Genomic DNA, 18,133 nt, shown 5'->3' on the forward strand with positions numbered 1-18,133 from the left:
GAACTCTGGAGCCATGAGATTAGATAGCTGTCCTCCAGGAAGGGGTGAGTTCCAAGAAAATGAGCTCCTCCGCCCTGCATCCAGAGCTCCGAGAAAAGCCACAAAGAACATCTGTGGGACCCCAGATATCTCTTCTGCCGCTCAAGACCTGCTTAAGTTTGAATAAGCGCGGGGACCAATCATGTATCGCCCTGCCATTCTTTACCCGCTCCTTCTCAAAAACCCTATATATACTCTGTACTTTTTGGTTCGGGGCCAATGCCTCTGCCTCCTGCGTGAGGTACGTATTGGTCCAGAACTCTGCCCGAAATACAGCTTGTCGCCTTTGCATCGGTCACTCCCGGTCTCCTGTCATTCTTGGGTGTCGCGCCCTCCCGAGCTGAACCGAGTGAGCGGGGTGGAGGAATTCAGACTTAACACTATGCCAAAGCTAGCAGGCCCTGGAGCTTCAAAGGATTCTTCTGTCTCTGCCTCCCACCTAGTCCTGGAAGCACTATGATCTGAGAAGCACTATGATCTGAGAAGCACTATGATCTAGGGAGCACTATGATCTAGGGAGCACTGTGATTATAGGTGTGCAGAATCATATCTGGCTTTATGTGGGCTCTGGGAATCCAAACTTTGTTCTCATCCTTGCAGACAAACCCTTTCCCCACAAAGCCCCGGTTTCTTCTAGTTGACTGATTCCCCAGAGCCCAGTGTGGCTTTTTCATAGGGAACCAGTGTTTCTCCACACAATGAGGTATCTCTGTTTCCATCTATAAGTCAGTCCACAGCACACACTGGCGACTCTGGTACTGCCCGGAGGACTCTGACGGTGTTGGCGAAACAATGCTCTCCAGATCTTTTTACTTGGTGGATACTCATCCTTCCCACGAACAGAAGCAATCCTGTGTGTGCTCTGATTTGGAGTAAAGATCGGGGGACTGGGAGTGAGGCTGAGCTGGTAAAGGGCTTGTCCTGCATGCAGAAAGCTCTTTGTTTGGTTCTGAACACATGCCTCAAGCCTGTGAGTGCAAGCCTGTGCTCCCAGTGAGTGCAAGCCTGTGCTCCCAGTGAGTGCAAGCCTGTGCTCCCAGTGAGTGCATGCCTGTGCTCCCAGTGAGTGCAAGCCTGTGCTCCCAGTGAGTGCAAGCCTGTGCTCCCAGTGAGTGCAAGCCTGTGCTCCCAGTGAGTGCAAGCCTGTGCTCCCAGTGAGTGCATGCCTGTGCTCCCAGTGAGTGCAAGCCTGTGCTCCCAGTGAGTGCAAGCCTGTGCTCCCAGTGAGTGCAAGCCTGTGCTCCCAGTGAGTGCAAGCCTGTGCTCCCAGTGAGTGCAAGCCTGTGCTCCCAGTGAGTGCATGCCTGTGCTCCCAGTGAGTGCAAGCCTGTGCTCCCAGTGAGTGCATGCCTGTGCTCCCAGTGAGTGCAAGCCTGTGCTCCCAGTGAGTGCAAGCCTGTGCTCCCAGTGAGTGCAAGCCTGTGCTCCCAGTGAGTGCAAGCCTGTGCTCCCAGCACTCAGGAGGTTGAGCCAGGAAGCAGAAGGTCATCCTCTGCTACACAGAGTTCGAGGCCAGCCTAGGATACTTGAGACTTTATCCCCAACATTTAAATAAACATATCTGCAGGAAGGAAACAACTATGGCCCCTCAGGGAACTCAAGCTCTTGTATGCAAATTCATCATTATCTTTCCACATGCATATTCATGAAAGCAGCAGCCTCTCATTAGGGGTAATTTAGAACTCCAGTGGGTATTTGGCAGACTTCAAAATTTTAATGTTTTCCCGACTACAATGACAAAGAGAAAATTATTCCATGAGACTTTTAAAGCTGGCTCAGGATTTGCGGTGCTAACAGGGTCTGCACAGACCAACAAGCGCTCACATTAATTTGAAAGGGGCTGTGGTGTACACCTTTAATCCCAATACTTAAGAGGTAGAGGCAGGTACGTCTCTGTTGAGTTTGAGGCCAGCCTGGTCTCATCCTGGAACGTGTTGAGTTTCAGGCAAACTAATGCTACATAAAGAGACCGTGTCTGAAAAACTGAACAGGATGGAGTCTGCATATCAGCCTGGCCTGCTAAATGTAGCTCCCGCCTCTCATTTGAGAAGCTGCGGCAGACAATCACAGAGATCCACGGCTGGTCAAAATGCAAGGTATGCAAGACCATGGCTGTCCATCTCCAAACGACGCACACGTAAGGCTCAGGGAACATCACAGAAAAGAGGGCAGAAAGATTGTAAGAGTCGGAAGACAAGGACACTTGCTTCAGGAGTGTCTTTCAGACACAACAGGAAAATCGCACTCTTGACTTAGCTGCTTTGTTGCCTGAACAAGACTGGTCCAGTTCCTCCCATCCCCCACCCCTTCGCTCTCAAATCCAAGATGTCTCCTTTATTATTGTTATATATGTGCATATAAATACAACTGAGTTCATCAGTGTTGATCATTTATGAGTCTACGGCTGACCGCTTGGGATTGGGTAACCTGTGGGGGCGGGGAGAGAAGGAGACCTCATCCCCTGAGAAAACTGGGCCTCTTCCTCAACAGCCAATGATTGCCCGTGCCTCTTCATCTGGGGGCGGGGCCTTGTAGATTCTCGCTCATCCACAGCAGCGCAGGCCTGAAACTCTAGCTCTTCGGAAGTAAGAATGGGAGAACGAGGTGACCCTCGGCTATCAAGGCCATCTTGGGCTATGACCTGACACTCAAATGCATGCCACGGTGACACCACTAGATAAAAATAGCTTAACTCTAACTTAAAGTCACGGCCGGCTTTATCACGGACTGTACCTTCAAACTATGAGTCACACGAGCCCTTCCTCCCGAACGGTGCCCCTGTTAAGTAGTTTGTCCAAGCAACGACGAGAGTAGCTGGTACAGCTAGGTTTGACAAACTTTTACTTGTAAAGAGTCTTTAACTGCCTAAATTTGCTCTTTCACCAACCGAGAGGACATTATGCCTAACTGCACAGGCCCTGGTACTCTCTTTACTGGGGTATGTCCACTGCACCCAGCGATGAGTTTCGAAGAGACAGTTTCATACATGTGCACCCTGTACTTTGACCACAGTGACCCCACCCTCTTTCCTTCCTATTCCTTCTCCAGTCTCACCTGCCAAGCTCCTATGCCCTATGATTACAAATTTATTTGTGTCTCTGGCTTGTTTTGCTTGATTATGACCACCTCCAGTCACGTCGCTGCCACATTTTGTTTGCGCGGATGGGTAAAATCGACCCCGTATATACCACATTTTATTCATGCATTAGTCTGCTGAGGGACGTCTGGGCTCATTCTGAAAGGTGCCTGTACTGAGTAAAGCCGCCGTCTGTGCAGATGTTTGGTACTACGTGGTTCTCTGGGTGTGCGCCCCGAAGTGGTATAGCCGGGCCATTGGACCGTTCTAGTTTTAGGCTTTGGAGAAACTTCTATATTGACTTCCACAGAGGCTGAACAAATCTACATCCCTACCAGTCATCATGTGCTTATGTTTCCTTCCCTCACGCCCCTGTATCCTATCCAGCATTTGTTTCACTGATAACCATTGCGCCTAGCATGAGATAGAACCCCTCTCTGATGGCTAAGGATTCTTACAATTTTTTTTCGTGTTTACTGGCCATTTGTTCTTTTATAGTTTATTCATTTTAATTTTTGACATTGAGTCTCACTATGTTAGCCCTGGCCTGCCAGGAACTCACTCAGTAGACCAGGCTGGCTCCAACTCACAGAGATCTGCCCGCCTCTGCCTCCCGACTGCTGGGATTCAAGGCAAGCACCGTCACGCCCTGCTCTTCTCTTTTGATCATCTTTATTCTCAGAGGTAAAGGCCATCAAGTCCCACGTACCCTGGAGCTGCTGCTGGAGTCAGCCGGGTTCAAGGGGCAGCTTCTCCATTGGGGGTGCCGCAGCCGGCGGGTCACTGGCAGAAGGCCATGGCTTGTAGGTTCAGGAAGCTGACTTGCATCTTGACTTCCAATTCGAGGCTCTGCCAGGTCTTGAAGAAGTCCTCGAAGGTGATGCCCTCGTATGGCTCGTCCTCATTCAGAGGCTGGTCGGATGCCCTGGACGCCTCCATCAAGGCGACCCGCGCGATGGAGTTGGCGACGGAGCGCACAGTGGCTGTCTCCGCCTGCGGGTTCGCCGACAGCAGGTCCTCCACCACCCGGCGGTACTCCTGCAGGGTGATGATCCCATCGCCGTCCTGGTCGTACATGTTGAAGAGGAACTGCATCTTCTCTTTGCGGTACTGCTCTGCCTCCTCCTTGTTGGGCCGGGGCTCCAGCGGCCGGAAGTAGGAGATGATGGTTAGGAAGTCCTGGAAGGTGATCTCCTCCGCCAGCCCGCTGGTCCCTTTGCCCAGGTTCCGGTTGTCGAAGAAGGCACGGACGATCCTGGAGCGGATCGGGTTGAACTCCAGGTCCAGGACGTTGTCGAAGTTCTCGGGTCGGAGGGTGGGCTGGTCCCCGCTCAGCAGCCGGAACCTCTGGTGCAACTGCTTGATCTGGTCCCAGCTGAAGTCGCACTTCTTCATGAACGCCTCCTGGATGTGCGCCCACCATAAGTCGGTCCTGCTTTCGCGCTCCCACTCCTCCCTGGACGAATGTGAGACACCCATGGTGCCCAGTGAGCTCCAGACGACCTCAGGCGCTCAGTGAAAGGGCCTGGGCTCCCTGGACGGTCTCACCTTGCTGCCATTCTGATTTATTAGGTCATCAAAACAACCTCTGTAAGGGCAGGCCCGTCACAATCCCTAAAGACTTTTTCCTCCCAAAATTCAGTGAAATGAAGTAGATTATCATATATATTATGTATGTGTTGTATATTACACAGTGCACATTATGGATTATAGATTACATATTATATATTATGAATTACATGTGACATAATGTTATGTATCATATATTTATTATATATTTTATACGTTATATATATATATATATATATATATATATATATATATATATATATATATGTAGAGAGAGAGAGAGCACCCTTTGGTTTTCCTAGGCCCACCCTGGGAAAGCACAAAAATGTGTGTCTTTGTCTTATAAAAGATGCTAAAATGGCCAGTGATCCAGCACTTGGAAGGGAGGGGGCAGGAGAACCTCTGTGAGTTTGAGGACAACCTGGTCTGCACAGCTGAGTTCCAAGTCATTCAAAGGAAGGAAGGAAGAAGAGGAAGGGGGAGGGGAGGATGAGGGGAGGGGGAGTGAAGGGAAGAGAAGGCTGGAAGAGGAGAGAGAAGCTCACCAAGATGCCAAGCCTTCATTTCCTAAAGGAGCAGACAGGTTCAGCCTTCTTGGGAAAGACTGACCCCCCAGCGAGCTCTCTCCACTTACTCCATTCAAACACTCTACAAGGTTAATTGGGGCTGGGAAGGTTTCAGCTACCAATGTTGTCTTGCCCTTGCCACTCTTGAGAGCAGATAACCCACCCAAATCTCAGTCCCTTTTCACCACAGCTAGCCACAGTCAAAGGCATGGACTCCAGGTTTGCCGGGAGCATCTTAGAACTGAGATGTGCACAGCTGCAAGCTCTCATGGGGTACCAAAGGCAGCCTTTCCCGGGAGACAACTCTTCAAGGTTCAAACTGTCTCAAAATAATTTCCCAGCCTCTACTCACTAACCCGAACATAGTGAAGGCTTTGCTGGGACGTTTCACTCAAAGGCAGACACAGGTACACATTCACTATGCATTTTGTTTGAAGCCAGACAAACGGCTTCACCATTACATACTACTACATGGGAAAGGAGGAGTTTATTCTGCTTACACTTCCCTCCATATCACAGCCCATCGGCAGTCTCTCACACTAGGACCTAAACTACAGTGCCTGTACATGACGCCCATTTGGAGCTCTGCCTTCTGGGCATGACGTAGGACCCCAGCACCCCAGAAACGTGCATGGTGGTACATGTCTGTAATCCAGGGTAGAAAGAATTATGAGTGCAAAGCCATTCTTGGCTACCTAGTGTTTTCAAGACCAATTTGGGATACATGAGATACTGTTATTAAAAAATAAAATAGGGGTTGGGGATTTAGCTCAGTGGTAGAGCGCTTGCCTAGCAAGCGCAAGGCCCTGGATTAGGTCCCCAGCTCCGAAAAAAATAAAATAAAATAAAATAAAATAAAATAAATGGTGTGTGATTCCTTCACTAAACTGGCTAATCGGGATGCATGACTTATAATTTATTGTGGCCACACTCCAGTAGGTGGCGATAAAGTGCCTTGTGACCAACACGGAGGAAGCTGGCTTTCTGCTTCCACTTCAAGAGGAGTCAGCTTTTGGCGACTAAAGGCCTCTTTCCTACACAGTCCGAAAACACCCCGACTTCTTCACAAGAAATGCTTTCTCAACAGTCCCAGGGGTCCTTCCCCAAATCCTTAGTGGTGTCTGACATAAATTGTATTTGATATTTCTTTTGCTTTAAGATTCTTTTTGAGACAAGGTTTCTCTGTGTGTAGCCCTATCTGTCCTGTAGACTAGGCTGGCCTCAAATCCACAGAGATCCACCTGCTTCTGCCTCCCCAGTGCTGGGATTAAAGGTGTGCACACAGCCGTGCCTGTCTCTTGTATTCCTTCCTTTTACTTATGGGTTAATATCTGTGTGTGTCACATGTACAGTTTCCAAAGAGGCCTGAAGAAGGTTTAGGCTCTACTGAAGCTGGCATCACGGGTAATGGTGATGGGGGTGCTGGGAACCAAATCAGGTCCTCTAGAAGAGTGAGCAGCCCATTTTCTAAGCATGGATCCACCTCTCTACCCTTGGTATTTTATACGGGTTTGTAAAACTAGCTACTAATTTATTTTTATGTTTATGTGTGTCCTTTAAAAAACTAGCTAGTTGGGGTTGGGGATTTAGCTCGGTGGTAGAGCGCTTGCCTAGCAAGGGCAAGGCCCTGGGTTTGGTCCCCAGCTCTGAAAAAAAGAAAAGAAAAAAAAACTAGCTACTTATTTTCATATTTGTTTGTTCAGCCTGCATGTATGTCTATGCACATGCCTGCCTGGTACCCACAGAGGCCAGGAGAAGGCATTAGATCCACTGAACTGGAGTTACAGACAGTTGTGAGTCGCCATGGGGTTGCTGAGAACAGAACTGGGACCTCTGGGAGAGCAGCCAGTGCTCTCAACCCCTGAGCTGCATCCCCAGCCCCACTGGCTTTGCTGTGAGACTGGGTTTCACGTAACTCAGAGAACTCCTGATCCTCCTACCTCCACCTCCTGAGAACTGGAGTTGGAGACATGGCACCACCACACCCAGCACGCTGGGTAATTGTTCCCTACACCAGACCGGAAATTTAAAGCCTTTTTGCTTGGCGCAAATCACCACACGTTAATGAATGTGTAAATACTTTAGGAATGACAAAACGTGTGAGTGGGTGGAAAGTGCAGGGTACGGTATGTGGGCCAGTCAGCAGTGTTGTGATGGCTGCGGATGTTTCCACAGCATGAAAATAAACTCTTACTATAACCCCGTGACCCGTTACCTGGATATTTAAGTTGTTAAAATTCTGAGATAAATACCAACTCTACTTCACACCTGTCAAGATGTTGCCAAGTCAGGTGTGGCACGGCCCAGTAAGCTCAACACTCTGGAGGCAGAGACAGTAGGGGTCAAGAGTTCAAAACCAGCCTCAACTATATAGGGAGACTGGGGCTAGCCTGGACCATATGAGATCCTGTTCCAAACCCCACCTCCTCAACTCCATCCATAAAAAAAAGATGAAAAGTTAACAGGGTGAGAACATGAGAAGTTGTTGCAGCAGCAAGTGACAGTCTCCAGAGCTGGCTCATTTCTTTGCATTTATCTTTAGTCTGGGAGGTACATGTGCGTGCGTGCGTGTGTGTGTGTGTGTGTGTGTGTGTGTGTGTGTGTGTGTGTGTGTGTGTGTGTACACGTGCGTGCGTGCGTGTGTGGTCAGGGGGTATGAACTCAGGTTACACTCAGAATAGATTTGTTTGTTTTATTGTAGCCATGCTGGCCTACTACTCACTATGTAGACCAAGGCTGGCCTCAAACTCACTGAGCTCTACCTGATACCTCCCAAGTGCTGGCGTTAAAAGCATACACCACCACACCAGGCTTATTGTTTTGTGTGTTTTGTTTGTACACCATGTGCATGCAGTACCCACAGAAGCCAGAAGAGGGAGTCGGATTCCCTGGACTGTAAGGACGCATGGCTGTGAGCTGTCATGTGGATGCTGGGAATGGAAACCCACTCTGGAAAAGTAGCCAGTACAGTTAGCCGCTGAACCATCTCTCCAGCTCCATTAAAAAAAAAAAAGCCCGGGGCTGGGGATTTAGCTCAGTGGTAGAGCGCTTACCTAGGAAGCGCAAGGCCCTGGGTTCGGTCCCCAGCTCCGAAAAAAAGAACCAAAAAAAAAAAAAAAAAAAAGCCCAAAAGGTAAAGATTGAGTAGAAGATGGGGGTGGATGCTGTGATTTGACACCAAGATCTTTCCAGGTGATCTAAGTCAGTGATACAAGTCTGTCATCCCAGCATTTGGAAGTCTGGGGCTTAGGTGTTCATGAGACAGAAGTCAACCTGGGCAAATTTCAGGCCAGTCTGGACTACAAGATGAGATTCTTTCTCAAAAAAAAAAAAAGAAAAAAAAGAAAAGAAAAGAAAAGAGAAAAGGAAGGAAGGAAGGAAGGAAAAGAAAGAAAAAGAAGGAAAAAGATCTGAGGACTGGGGAGATAGCTTAAGTCAGATTGTTAACCCTTAAGCACATTTATTTATTATGGTAAAGAGGATGATGGTGGTGAACACTTATAATCCCTTCACAGGGGAGGGGCAGGCTCGCTCCCGGACTCACTAACCAGCCGGTCGGACCAAGGGCTCCAGATTCAGGGAGAGTCTGTCTTTGGGGGTTTTTGTTTTTATTGGTTTCACATTTGTTTTATTTTATTCTTTTACATTTATTTGTTGTGCAGGCAGACAGGAGGGAGCCAGTTCTTTCCTTCTATCCTGTCACGTCTGGGGAAGGGAGTCAGGTCATCAGGTTTGGTGACAGTTTTACCTGATGATCTCACCAGCCTGAGAGAGTCCGTCTGCACTAGAAAACAAGATACATGAGCCAAGCGAGGTGGCAGAGGCCGGGCCAGTCTACAGAGTGAGTTCTAGGCCAGCCCGGTCCACATGGTGAAATCCTGTCTCAGCACTCAAGAGAATCCGGGTGTGCAGTGCCTGAAAAGGAAAGAAGCCGGCAGGTAACCCCTGGGTTCTGTGCACACACAGGCACGCACACTTTTCAGAAAGAAAGACTCTCTTAGTTGCGGATGTCAGAGCCCTCGGATGTAGTTCCATCAAATGAGGGTCTACAGGTCTCACGGGAGAGTCCCCTGAGATACACCGAACCTTGTGTTGAACCTAAGTCACACTTAGACTTTACCCTTATTCAGTGCAGTTTCTACTCTTCCCTCCTGAAGGTGTTGGTCCCAGGGCCTTGCCCATTCATCAACTACCTCAGAGTCTACTTCCCAGGAGTGCCTGCCCTGCCACAGCATAGATGGTATCTCTATGTGTGGCTGTAACAAAACACTTGAGGCTGAGCACCTTACATAGAAGAAAGGTTTAGTTGTACAAAATGTCCTATACGCCCTGCCCCCAGCGATCCCATCTGTGTCACGGGACGATGGAGAAGCAGAAGCGTGTGGGGTAACCTTCCGTAATAGTGTCATACTCTCATGAGAAATAAACCAGTAACACAGGACCTGACTCACTCTGAGCAACAATGTGAGTCCATTCACCAGGGTGGAATCCCCACGATGTAAGTTGTTTCCACCTGCCCTGCCTCTTGGGATTTATATCATTTCAGCAGTGCCACGCCTTAAGCAAGCCTCACTTGGGCAAACCCATATCCAGCCTACAGCAAACAAACGCCACTGACCCCCACATTGTCCAAAGAGGAGGAGGTAAAGTTTGCACTTGTAATAGTGTACAACACTACAAAGACATTTTGTTGTATATCCAAGAGAATTCCGAGGGGGCCCCCAGTAGACATCTGTGCACCCATGTTCATCCATGACAGCTTTCCTTGCTAGAGCTGGCATGTAGAAACAGTTCACATGTCCTTGGATGGATGGATGGATGGATGGATGGATGGATGGATGGGCAAAGAAAATGTGGCATGCCCATACAATGGAATATTATTCAGTCTCTAAAAAGGAGAAAGCCAGGTCTGATGGTAATCCTCGTGAGGCAAGAGGGTCATGAGTTCTGAGATCTTGTATCAAAACACAAAGTGTGTGAGTCTCACAATTCCACCTCCCATGAGGCTTGCAGTGGAATCCTGGCCACAAGAATTAAGTAGAATGCCACCTGACAAGTGCTTCCTGTTTCTTGTCTTCTCCCAGATCTCAGGTGTTGGAAGCTTCTTCTTCAGGTCCCTATCGACTGATATTGACAGTGGAGTCTTTGAGAGGAATGAGGTCGAGATGAGGTCACCAGGATGGGTCCCCGTGATGGTGTCAGTGATTTTCTAAAGAAAAACAGGGCTGGGGATGTAGCTGAATTGGTAGAGTGCTGGGCTGGCATGCATCACACCCTGGGTTCGACCCTCAACCCTGCATAAGGCAGGTATGGTTCAAGGTCAACCTCGGCCACATAGCAGATTTGAAGCCAGCCTGGGCTATAGAAGATCTCAAGAAAATAAACAAAAACAAAAACAAACAAACAAAAAACAGGGTCTAGAGAGATGGCTCGGTGGTTTAGAGCACTTACTACTCTTGCAGAAAACCCAGGTTCTGTTCCCAGCACCCACAGGATGGCTCACAACCCTTTGTAACTCTGGTTCCAGAGGACCGAACGCTGTCTTCTGGCCCCTGAGGCCCCACATATGCACATGTGGTGAACATAATTCTTTCAGGCAAATACTTGTATTATATACATATATATGTATAGACATATAGACATATAAACATACAAACATATATACAAAAACATATATTTATACACACATACAATATATGTAATATATGTGACTCTGTGTGTGTGTGTGTGTGTGTGTGTGTGTGTGTGTGTGTGTGTGTGTGTGTAGATGGCTCAGCAGGTTAAGGGCTTGCTGTGCAAGCATGAAGACCAAAGATCAACTCCCAGACAACTTCATAAAAAACTGGACACGGGTTGGGGATTTAGCTCAGTGGTAGAGTGCTTGCCTAGCAAGCGCAAGGCCCTGGGTTCGGTCCCCAGCTCCGAAAAAAAGAAAAGAAAAAAAAATAAGACCAGCCTGGGGTAGATGAAGCCTTGCCTTAAAAAAAAAAAAAGCTGGACACGGTAGCCCAACACCATAGTGGGATGTGGTAATTCAGCCTTGGGAACGTGGAGACAGGAGGATCCCGGAAGAAGGAACAGTGAGAGAGCCCATCTCAAAGTTGTAAGATGAGGAACAGGGAGATGACTCAGTCAGTAAACACACTTGACAGACAAGACTGGTGAGCTGGGTTCAATACCAGACTCCGTAGAGAGGGAGAAAGAGATAGCGAACATAGTAACTGGCCCACACATGCGCAGTGGCATGGATGCCGCAACTGACTTCCACACATGCGCAGTGGTGCAGATGTGCCCCCATGCATCACACATGCACACACTAATGAGAATAAGAACTAATGGAGAACAGTGACTGAGACAGTGTCCACCTCTGACTTCTGCATGTATGCACACATGTGTGTGCTTGCACCCACATACATGCCAACATGTATATGTGCATAACATACACAAATAAAAGTAAAAATAAAGGGAGAGAGCCATCTTACCCATCTCACCATGTGCTTCATTCACCATGTTAAGACACATTGAGAGGGATCCCACCAAGCCCTGTTCTTAGATTCCCCAGGCTCCAAAATCACCAGCTAATGTAACCTCTGTGCTTTATAAAGAATCCAGTCTGTGACCAAAGCACCAGGGCCTTGGGGGAGCGAGGGCGAAAGAAGCAGAATTTGCCTAATGGGCCTGGAGTCCCCCCTTTGCAAGACGGAGGCTTCCAAACACTGTTGGTTTGTACAACAGTGTGAACATATGTACACCACTGCACTAAATTTTAAAAAATTAAAATCTGCTCCGAGGAGGAAATATTGATGCGCCAAGCCGAGTGTGTGAAAATAACAAAAGAAAATATTGGCGTACAATATACATAACTTGGTTTCCGATGAGACATCAAGCCGAGTCCTCGAAAACTAATCTCCCGGCAGATGACACATGGGAACAGAGATTGGCCGGTGAAATGACACGTGACTTGGGGCTAATTTTTGAAAACTCATTACAGTTACCACACGCTAACTTAATGGCGTCATTTGAAATAAGGAATACTAAATATTGTGCAGTTATATATGGGTCACAAAGACTTTTTGGTTAATGGGTCATTTAAAAACCATTGCTTGGAGCCTATCGTTGTGGCGTGCACCTTTAATCGTAGCGCTCTGGAGGCAGAGGCAGGTGGATCTCTGTGAGTTCGAGACCACTCAGGACTAAATTGTGAGACCAAAGTAAATTTAAAAAAAAATTGCTTGGGTGGGGGTGACAAAATGACTCAGTGGGTGAAGGAGCTTGCTGCCAAATCTAATGACATGACTTCCATCCCCAAAACTCACGTGGCAGAAAGGATCAATTCCCTCAAGATATTCTCTGGGGCTGGAGAGATGGCTCAGCAGTTAAGAGCACTGACTGCTCTTCCGGAGGTCCTGAGTTCAATTCCCAGCAACCACATGGTGGCTCACAACCATCTGTAATGGGATCTGGTGCCCTCTTCTGGTGCGTCCGAAGACACCTACAGTGTACTCATAACATAAAATAAATAAATAATATCTTTTAAAAAATATATTCTCTGGCTTCCACAGTCGTCATGCAAGTGTGAGCATGTGTGTGTGTGTATATATATGTATATATATGTATATATATAAAATGTTTGTTATAAATTAATGATTTAAACAAAAAAATAAATGGAAATCATTGTTAGGTGTCATGATGTGTGTAAGCCCAGTCCTGGGAATGGTGAAGCAGAGGTAAGCCTGAAGGAAGCCTGGGGCTCCAGAGTTAACACTGTGTCTCTAGCAAGATGGTTCAATGGGTAAAGTGCTTGCTATGCAAACATGGAGACTGGAGTTCAAAACCACAGGACCCGTGGAAAGCTAGGCATGAAGCACACATCCATCAGTAGTTGCAGAACTCCAGTGGTGAGATGGGAGCTGGAGACCAACAAAACCTCTGGCCACCTCACCTGGCACACCCAACAACGAGCATCGGAGGAAAGACTGTGAGACAGAGTGGAAGACGAGGATGGATGGGCAAAATTGTCCTCTGACCTCCATGGGTGTGCACTGGGCCACACTCGTCCACACAAAGACATATACACATGTCTGCGCGTGCGCACGGAGTTTTTTTTTTTTAAACCATTGCTAGATTTCCAAGATGTGCCTACGTCTATGCATCAACACTGTGTGTGTGTGTGTGTGTGTGTGCGTGTGTGCGCGCGAGTGTATGTGTGTGTGCGTGCGCGCGTGTGTGTGTTGGGGGCAGCGGGGGAGGTTTCTGGCTCGTGAACAAACTGCAAAGCTGGAAACAGATGGTAGATATTACGATATCGGGTAAACAGCTTACAGAAATTAAATCTGAGAATATTAGTCGGGAGAACAGACATTTGAAAATGTGTATGGAGCGTGGTCGCCTTCCCAGGGATTACGTCATTAAAGAAAACCGGCTCTCGGCTCTCCCAGAAGCTATCAAACGCTAACAGCTCCTCTGCGGGGGCTGAGGCACTGTGCCCATCTCTCCCTTTCCGTGCTGAGATTTTTGTCTGCCTTGAGCTTGCTTTCGCACCACTGTGAGTTCGTACATGCCCCGCTGCGTCAGGAAAACGCGGTTTCCTTGGTGATGCCCGCTCTCTCTGGCTCTTATGTTCTTCTGTCCTCTTCTGCGGAGACCCGTGAACTGTTGGAGGAGGCGATGCGATTCAGATGTCCCAGGTAGGGCTGAGTACCCTACAGTTTCATTCTCTGCACATTGACCAGTTGTGGGTGGATTTGGAGTCAGAGTCAACACTGGGTGTCTTCCTCAATTGCTCTACCCTTTTCTTCTTCTTCTTCTTCTTCTTCTTCTTCTTCTTCTTCTTCTTCTTCTTCTTCTTCTTCTTCTTCTTCTTCTTCTTCTTCTTCTTCTTCTTCTATGATTTTTTTTGAGACAGAGTTCCTCTGTGTAGCCCTGGCTGTCCTGGAACTCACTCTATAGACCAGTCTGGATTCGAACTCACAAAGATCTACGTACCTTTACCTCCTAAGTCCTGGGATTAAAGCTGTGAACCACCATTGCCTGGCTTCCACACAGCTTTAATGCTTCTTGTGTTTACTAATATACATACTTATGCAGCAGGATGTCGTGGCAGTGCTGTGTTGAGGTCAGGTCAGAGGACAGTCTGGGAGTTGGTTCTCCTTCCACCTGGGCTCCAGGGGTCGGATTCACTGCAATTTGTTGTCCTTTCTGTCTTGTGACGTGAGCCTTGGCCATTAGGTTTATTTTGGTTTTGACTGGCAGGCTCCTAAACGTTTCATTTAATGCTAGGAATGTGGGTGGGGCTCTTGCCTCTCCAGAGGGCTACAGGGAGGGCGGTGAACTCACTAGGAATCCCAACAGCACACTTTGGAATCACTGCCACCCGTAATCATTGCCTCACATAATGGGGAACTCCACATGTGACACCTCAACATCTTCACAAGTACCTGAGGCTATCAGTCAAGAACACTCACAAAATAACACACACACGCACACACACAATATCACACACACAATATCACATAACACACAAGATCACATACACACATACAATATCACATACACACACACACAAGGTCACACACAATATCTTTCATGCACACAAGATTACACACACATGATCACATACACACATGAGATTTCACACACATAACATCACATATACATGCACAAGATCAGTACACAATATCATACGGATGATCACATACCCACATACACAATATCATATACACACATACATAAGATCACATACATACACATACAAGATCTCACACACATGCAATATCACATGCAATATCAATACACACACAAAATCACACACAATATCTTGCGCACACATAAGATCACACATGCATAAGATCACACAAGATCTCACATACACAATGTCACATACGCACAGGATCTCCCCCTCCCCCCTCCTGCCTCTCCCTCTCCCCCTCCCCCCACTCTAAACTTCCATCCTTCAATTCTGCCGCCTTCTAGATTCCACCCTTAGAGGGCCCAGACTCCATCCACCCTACCCGGCAGGGACCAGAGAAGCAGGATGATCAACATGGATGCCAAGCAGGTTCTGGGAAGTGAAGCCTTATGGGAGGGGCAGAAGCCCTATGATAGGTGAGCAGAGAGCCCAGGTCACAGGACTGCCCATAAGGGCTCCGTGTCTCCCTCAGAAAAAACGTGCACCTGCTGTGGGCCTGGTGCTTCAAGCCTGTAATCCTAGCACTTGGGAGGTGAAGGCAGGAGTTCAAAGTCATCCTTGGCTACATCGGGAGTTGGCGGCCAGCTTCAACTGCATGGGAACACCCCGAAACAGGGCTGGGGAGAGAGCCCATCCATAAAGTGCTTACCACACAAGCATGAAGACCTGAGTTAAATCTTCAGAACCTCTGTAAAAAGGGTGCTGAGTATACTGTGCACATCCCAGTGCTAGAAAGCTGGAGACAGGAGGATGCCTGAGACTGCCTGGCCAGGCAGCCTAGACATGTTGATCTCCTCATATATGAACATATGTGTGTGCACACCTCCCCTGAGATCATGTACCCAAATGTGCCCACACATGCACACACACATACCATTCACTAACACATACTACCCATACATTATGTACACACACACACACACACACAAAGTAAATAAATGTAATAAAAGCTGTTGACTCGACATGTTTGTGCACACCCATAATGCTACCATTCTGGAAGCAGAGGCTGGTAGATCTCTGTAAGTTCCAGGCCAGCCTGGTTTGCACATGAAGTTCCAGATCTCCCTGGGGATACATAGTTTCCTGTTTCTTTAAAAACAAAAACAAATCCAAAAAAAAAAAAAAAACGAACAAAGAAACAAACTGTTTTTGTGTTGTTTCATTTTTTGACACAAAAGGGGAATATTTTTCAATACTATTGCCTTAAATTAGAATTAGCCTCAGCTCTTTTAAAACAAAGGGTAGGCCGTGGGAAGTGTTTAATCTGGAAGGAGGCAGTGGAAGGCTTCTCCAAGGAATCTGCCATACATGGAGTTTTTCCTGAGACTTCGAAGAAGAAGAAGAAGAAGAAGAAGAAGAAGAAGAAGAAGAAGAAGAAGAAGAAGAAGAAGAAGAAGAAGAAGAAGAAGAAGAAGAAGAAGAGGAGGAGGAGGAGGAGGAGGAAGAGGAGGAGGAGGAGGAGGAGGAGGAGGAGGAGGAAGAGGAGGAGGAGGAGGAGGAAGAGGAGGAGGAGGAGGAGGAGGGGGAGGAGGGGGAGGAGGAGGGGGAGGAGGAGGAGGAAGTTTTCTCTCTCCCATCAGGCCAACTGTGCTCGTTGTGGATTGTCCACATCAGGATCCTACCCTGCCGTGGAGATTGGCAGATAAGGGTGCTATCTCCCGTGACTGTATTTCAAAGACACAGCTCAGTGGGAGGTGGAAGACGGGGCAGGGAAAAGGAAATTCTTAGCCTGAAAATTAGACTGAGGCCAATAGAAGACTCATCTTCCCTCCAAGGGGCTGGGAAAGAAATTGAAATTACAAGGCTTTTGTAGGGCCACAGAGATGACTCAGTTAAGCGCTAATTACTGCTCTTACAGAAAGCTCGAGTTCTATTCCCAGCTCCAATAACTGTTAACTCCAGCTCCAGGGGATCTAGCGCCCTTTTTTGGTCCTGCACACATATGTCTTCTGATCACACATAAATAAAAATAAACTTTAAAAAAATACAAGGTCAGGCCTGAAGAGATGGCTTGGTGGTTAAGAGCACTGCTGCTCTTCCAGAGGACGAGGGTTCGATTCCCAGCACCACACATGGTGACTGACTAATGTCTGTGGCTACAGTTCCAGGGAACCTCCTGATGTCTTCTCTGCTCTCCACAGACACTGCATGCACACAGTCAGGGAAACACCCATCCACGTTAGATAGGTAGGTAGATAGATAGAGTTCACACTTTCACAGCAGACGATTTATTGATTTGTCCACGTGTTCAGCCCCATGCTTTTTGTTTTTGTTTTGAGACAAAGTCTCCTGTAGCACAGGCTGGCTTCGAACCCCCTTTGTTGCCAGCAGGACCTTAAATTCTGACTCTCTTGCCTCCACCCAGTACTGGGATAATGGGCTGGGTTGCCATGCCCAGCTCCCCTCTAACTCTGTCTCCAACCGCCCTGGAAGAGACAAAGGCGTCAGAACTGACAGAAATGGTGTCCATCAAATCATTCCCCACTCCCATCCCCACCCTTGCCTCAATCACTAAATCAGGAATTTTCTCAAACTGCCTTCTCGCTATCAAATCTCCATCAGTTTTAATTATAGGTATTGTGGAAGCAGGCGGCTCTCCGTTCATCTAATAAGGGTTTATCAACACCATCTGTGGACGCATCCTGTCTATTAGGGTTCCTCTCCTCCCCTCTGAGTTTGTCTGTGTGTCTTCATTTACATCTGTCCACACAGGATTGTGTCTTCCTTGTATCTCTTTTTAACTACAAAAAAAGAAAAATAAAAAACCAACAACTTATTCAGTGTCTGTGTGTGTGTGTGTATGTGTATGTGTGTGTGTGCGCGCGCGCACGCACGCACGTGCACCCACTGAGCCATCTTGATCATTCTGCATTTATGTTTTTAAAGATTTATTAATTTTATTTCTGAGTACACTGTCACTGTCTTCAGACACACCAGAAGAGGGCATCCGATCCCATTATAGATGGTTGTGAGCCACCATGTGAGTGCTGGGATTTGAACTCAGGACCTCTGGAAGAGCAGTCGGTGCTCTTAACTACTGAGCCATCTCTCCAGCCCCCACCCTCCTTTTTTTAAAGACAAGATCTCTTGTATCCCGGACTGGCCTCAGAACCATCTTGTCCAGTTTTATGCAGTGCTAGAGCTCGAACCCAGGACTAACTGAGCTACCCTCCCGACCTTTCTTTTAAAATTCTG

General features: G+C 47.6%; 1 protein-coding gene across 1 annotated transcript; it reads right to left on the reverse strand.

Annotated features, from left to right (window-relative positions):
• Window positions 1–3,775: 3,775 nt before the first annotated feature.
• Tescl (tescalcin-like) lies at window positions 3,776–4,632 on the reverse strand. The gene has a single exon (NM_001106233.2). It carries the CDS (start codon window positions 4,592–4,594, stop codon window positions 3,896–3,898), a length of 699 nt encoding a protein of 232 aa, NP_001099703.1. The 5' UTR covers window positions 4,595–4,632; the 3' UTR covers window positions 3,776–3,895.
• Between the last annotated feature and the right edge of the window lie 13,501 nt (window positions 4,633–18,133).

Source organism: Rattus norvegicus, chromosome 1 (assembly GCF_021556685.1).
Source record: "Rattus norvegicus strain SHRSP/BbbUtx chromosome 1, alternate assembly SHRSP_T2T, whole genome shotgun sequence".
NCBI lineage: Eukaryota > Metazoa > Chordata > Mammalia > Rodentia > Muridae > Rattus > Rattus norvegicus.

Excerpts from the sequence above, each read along its gene's own strand:
- Tescl (NM_001106233.2), bottom strand. The coding sequence starts at position 4,594 with ATGGGTGTCTCACATTCGTCCAGGGAGGAGTGGGAGCGCGAAAGCAGG.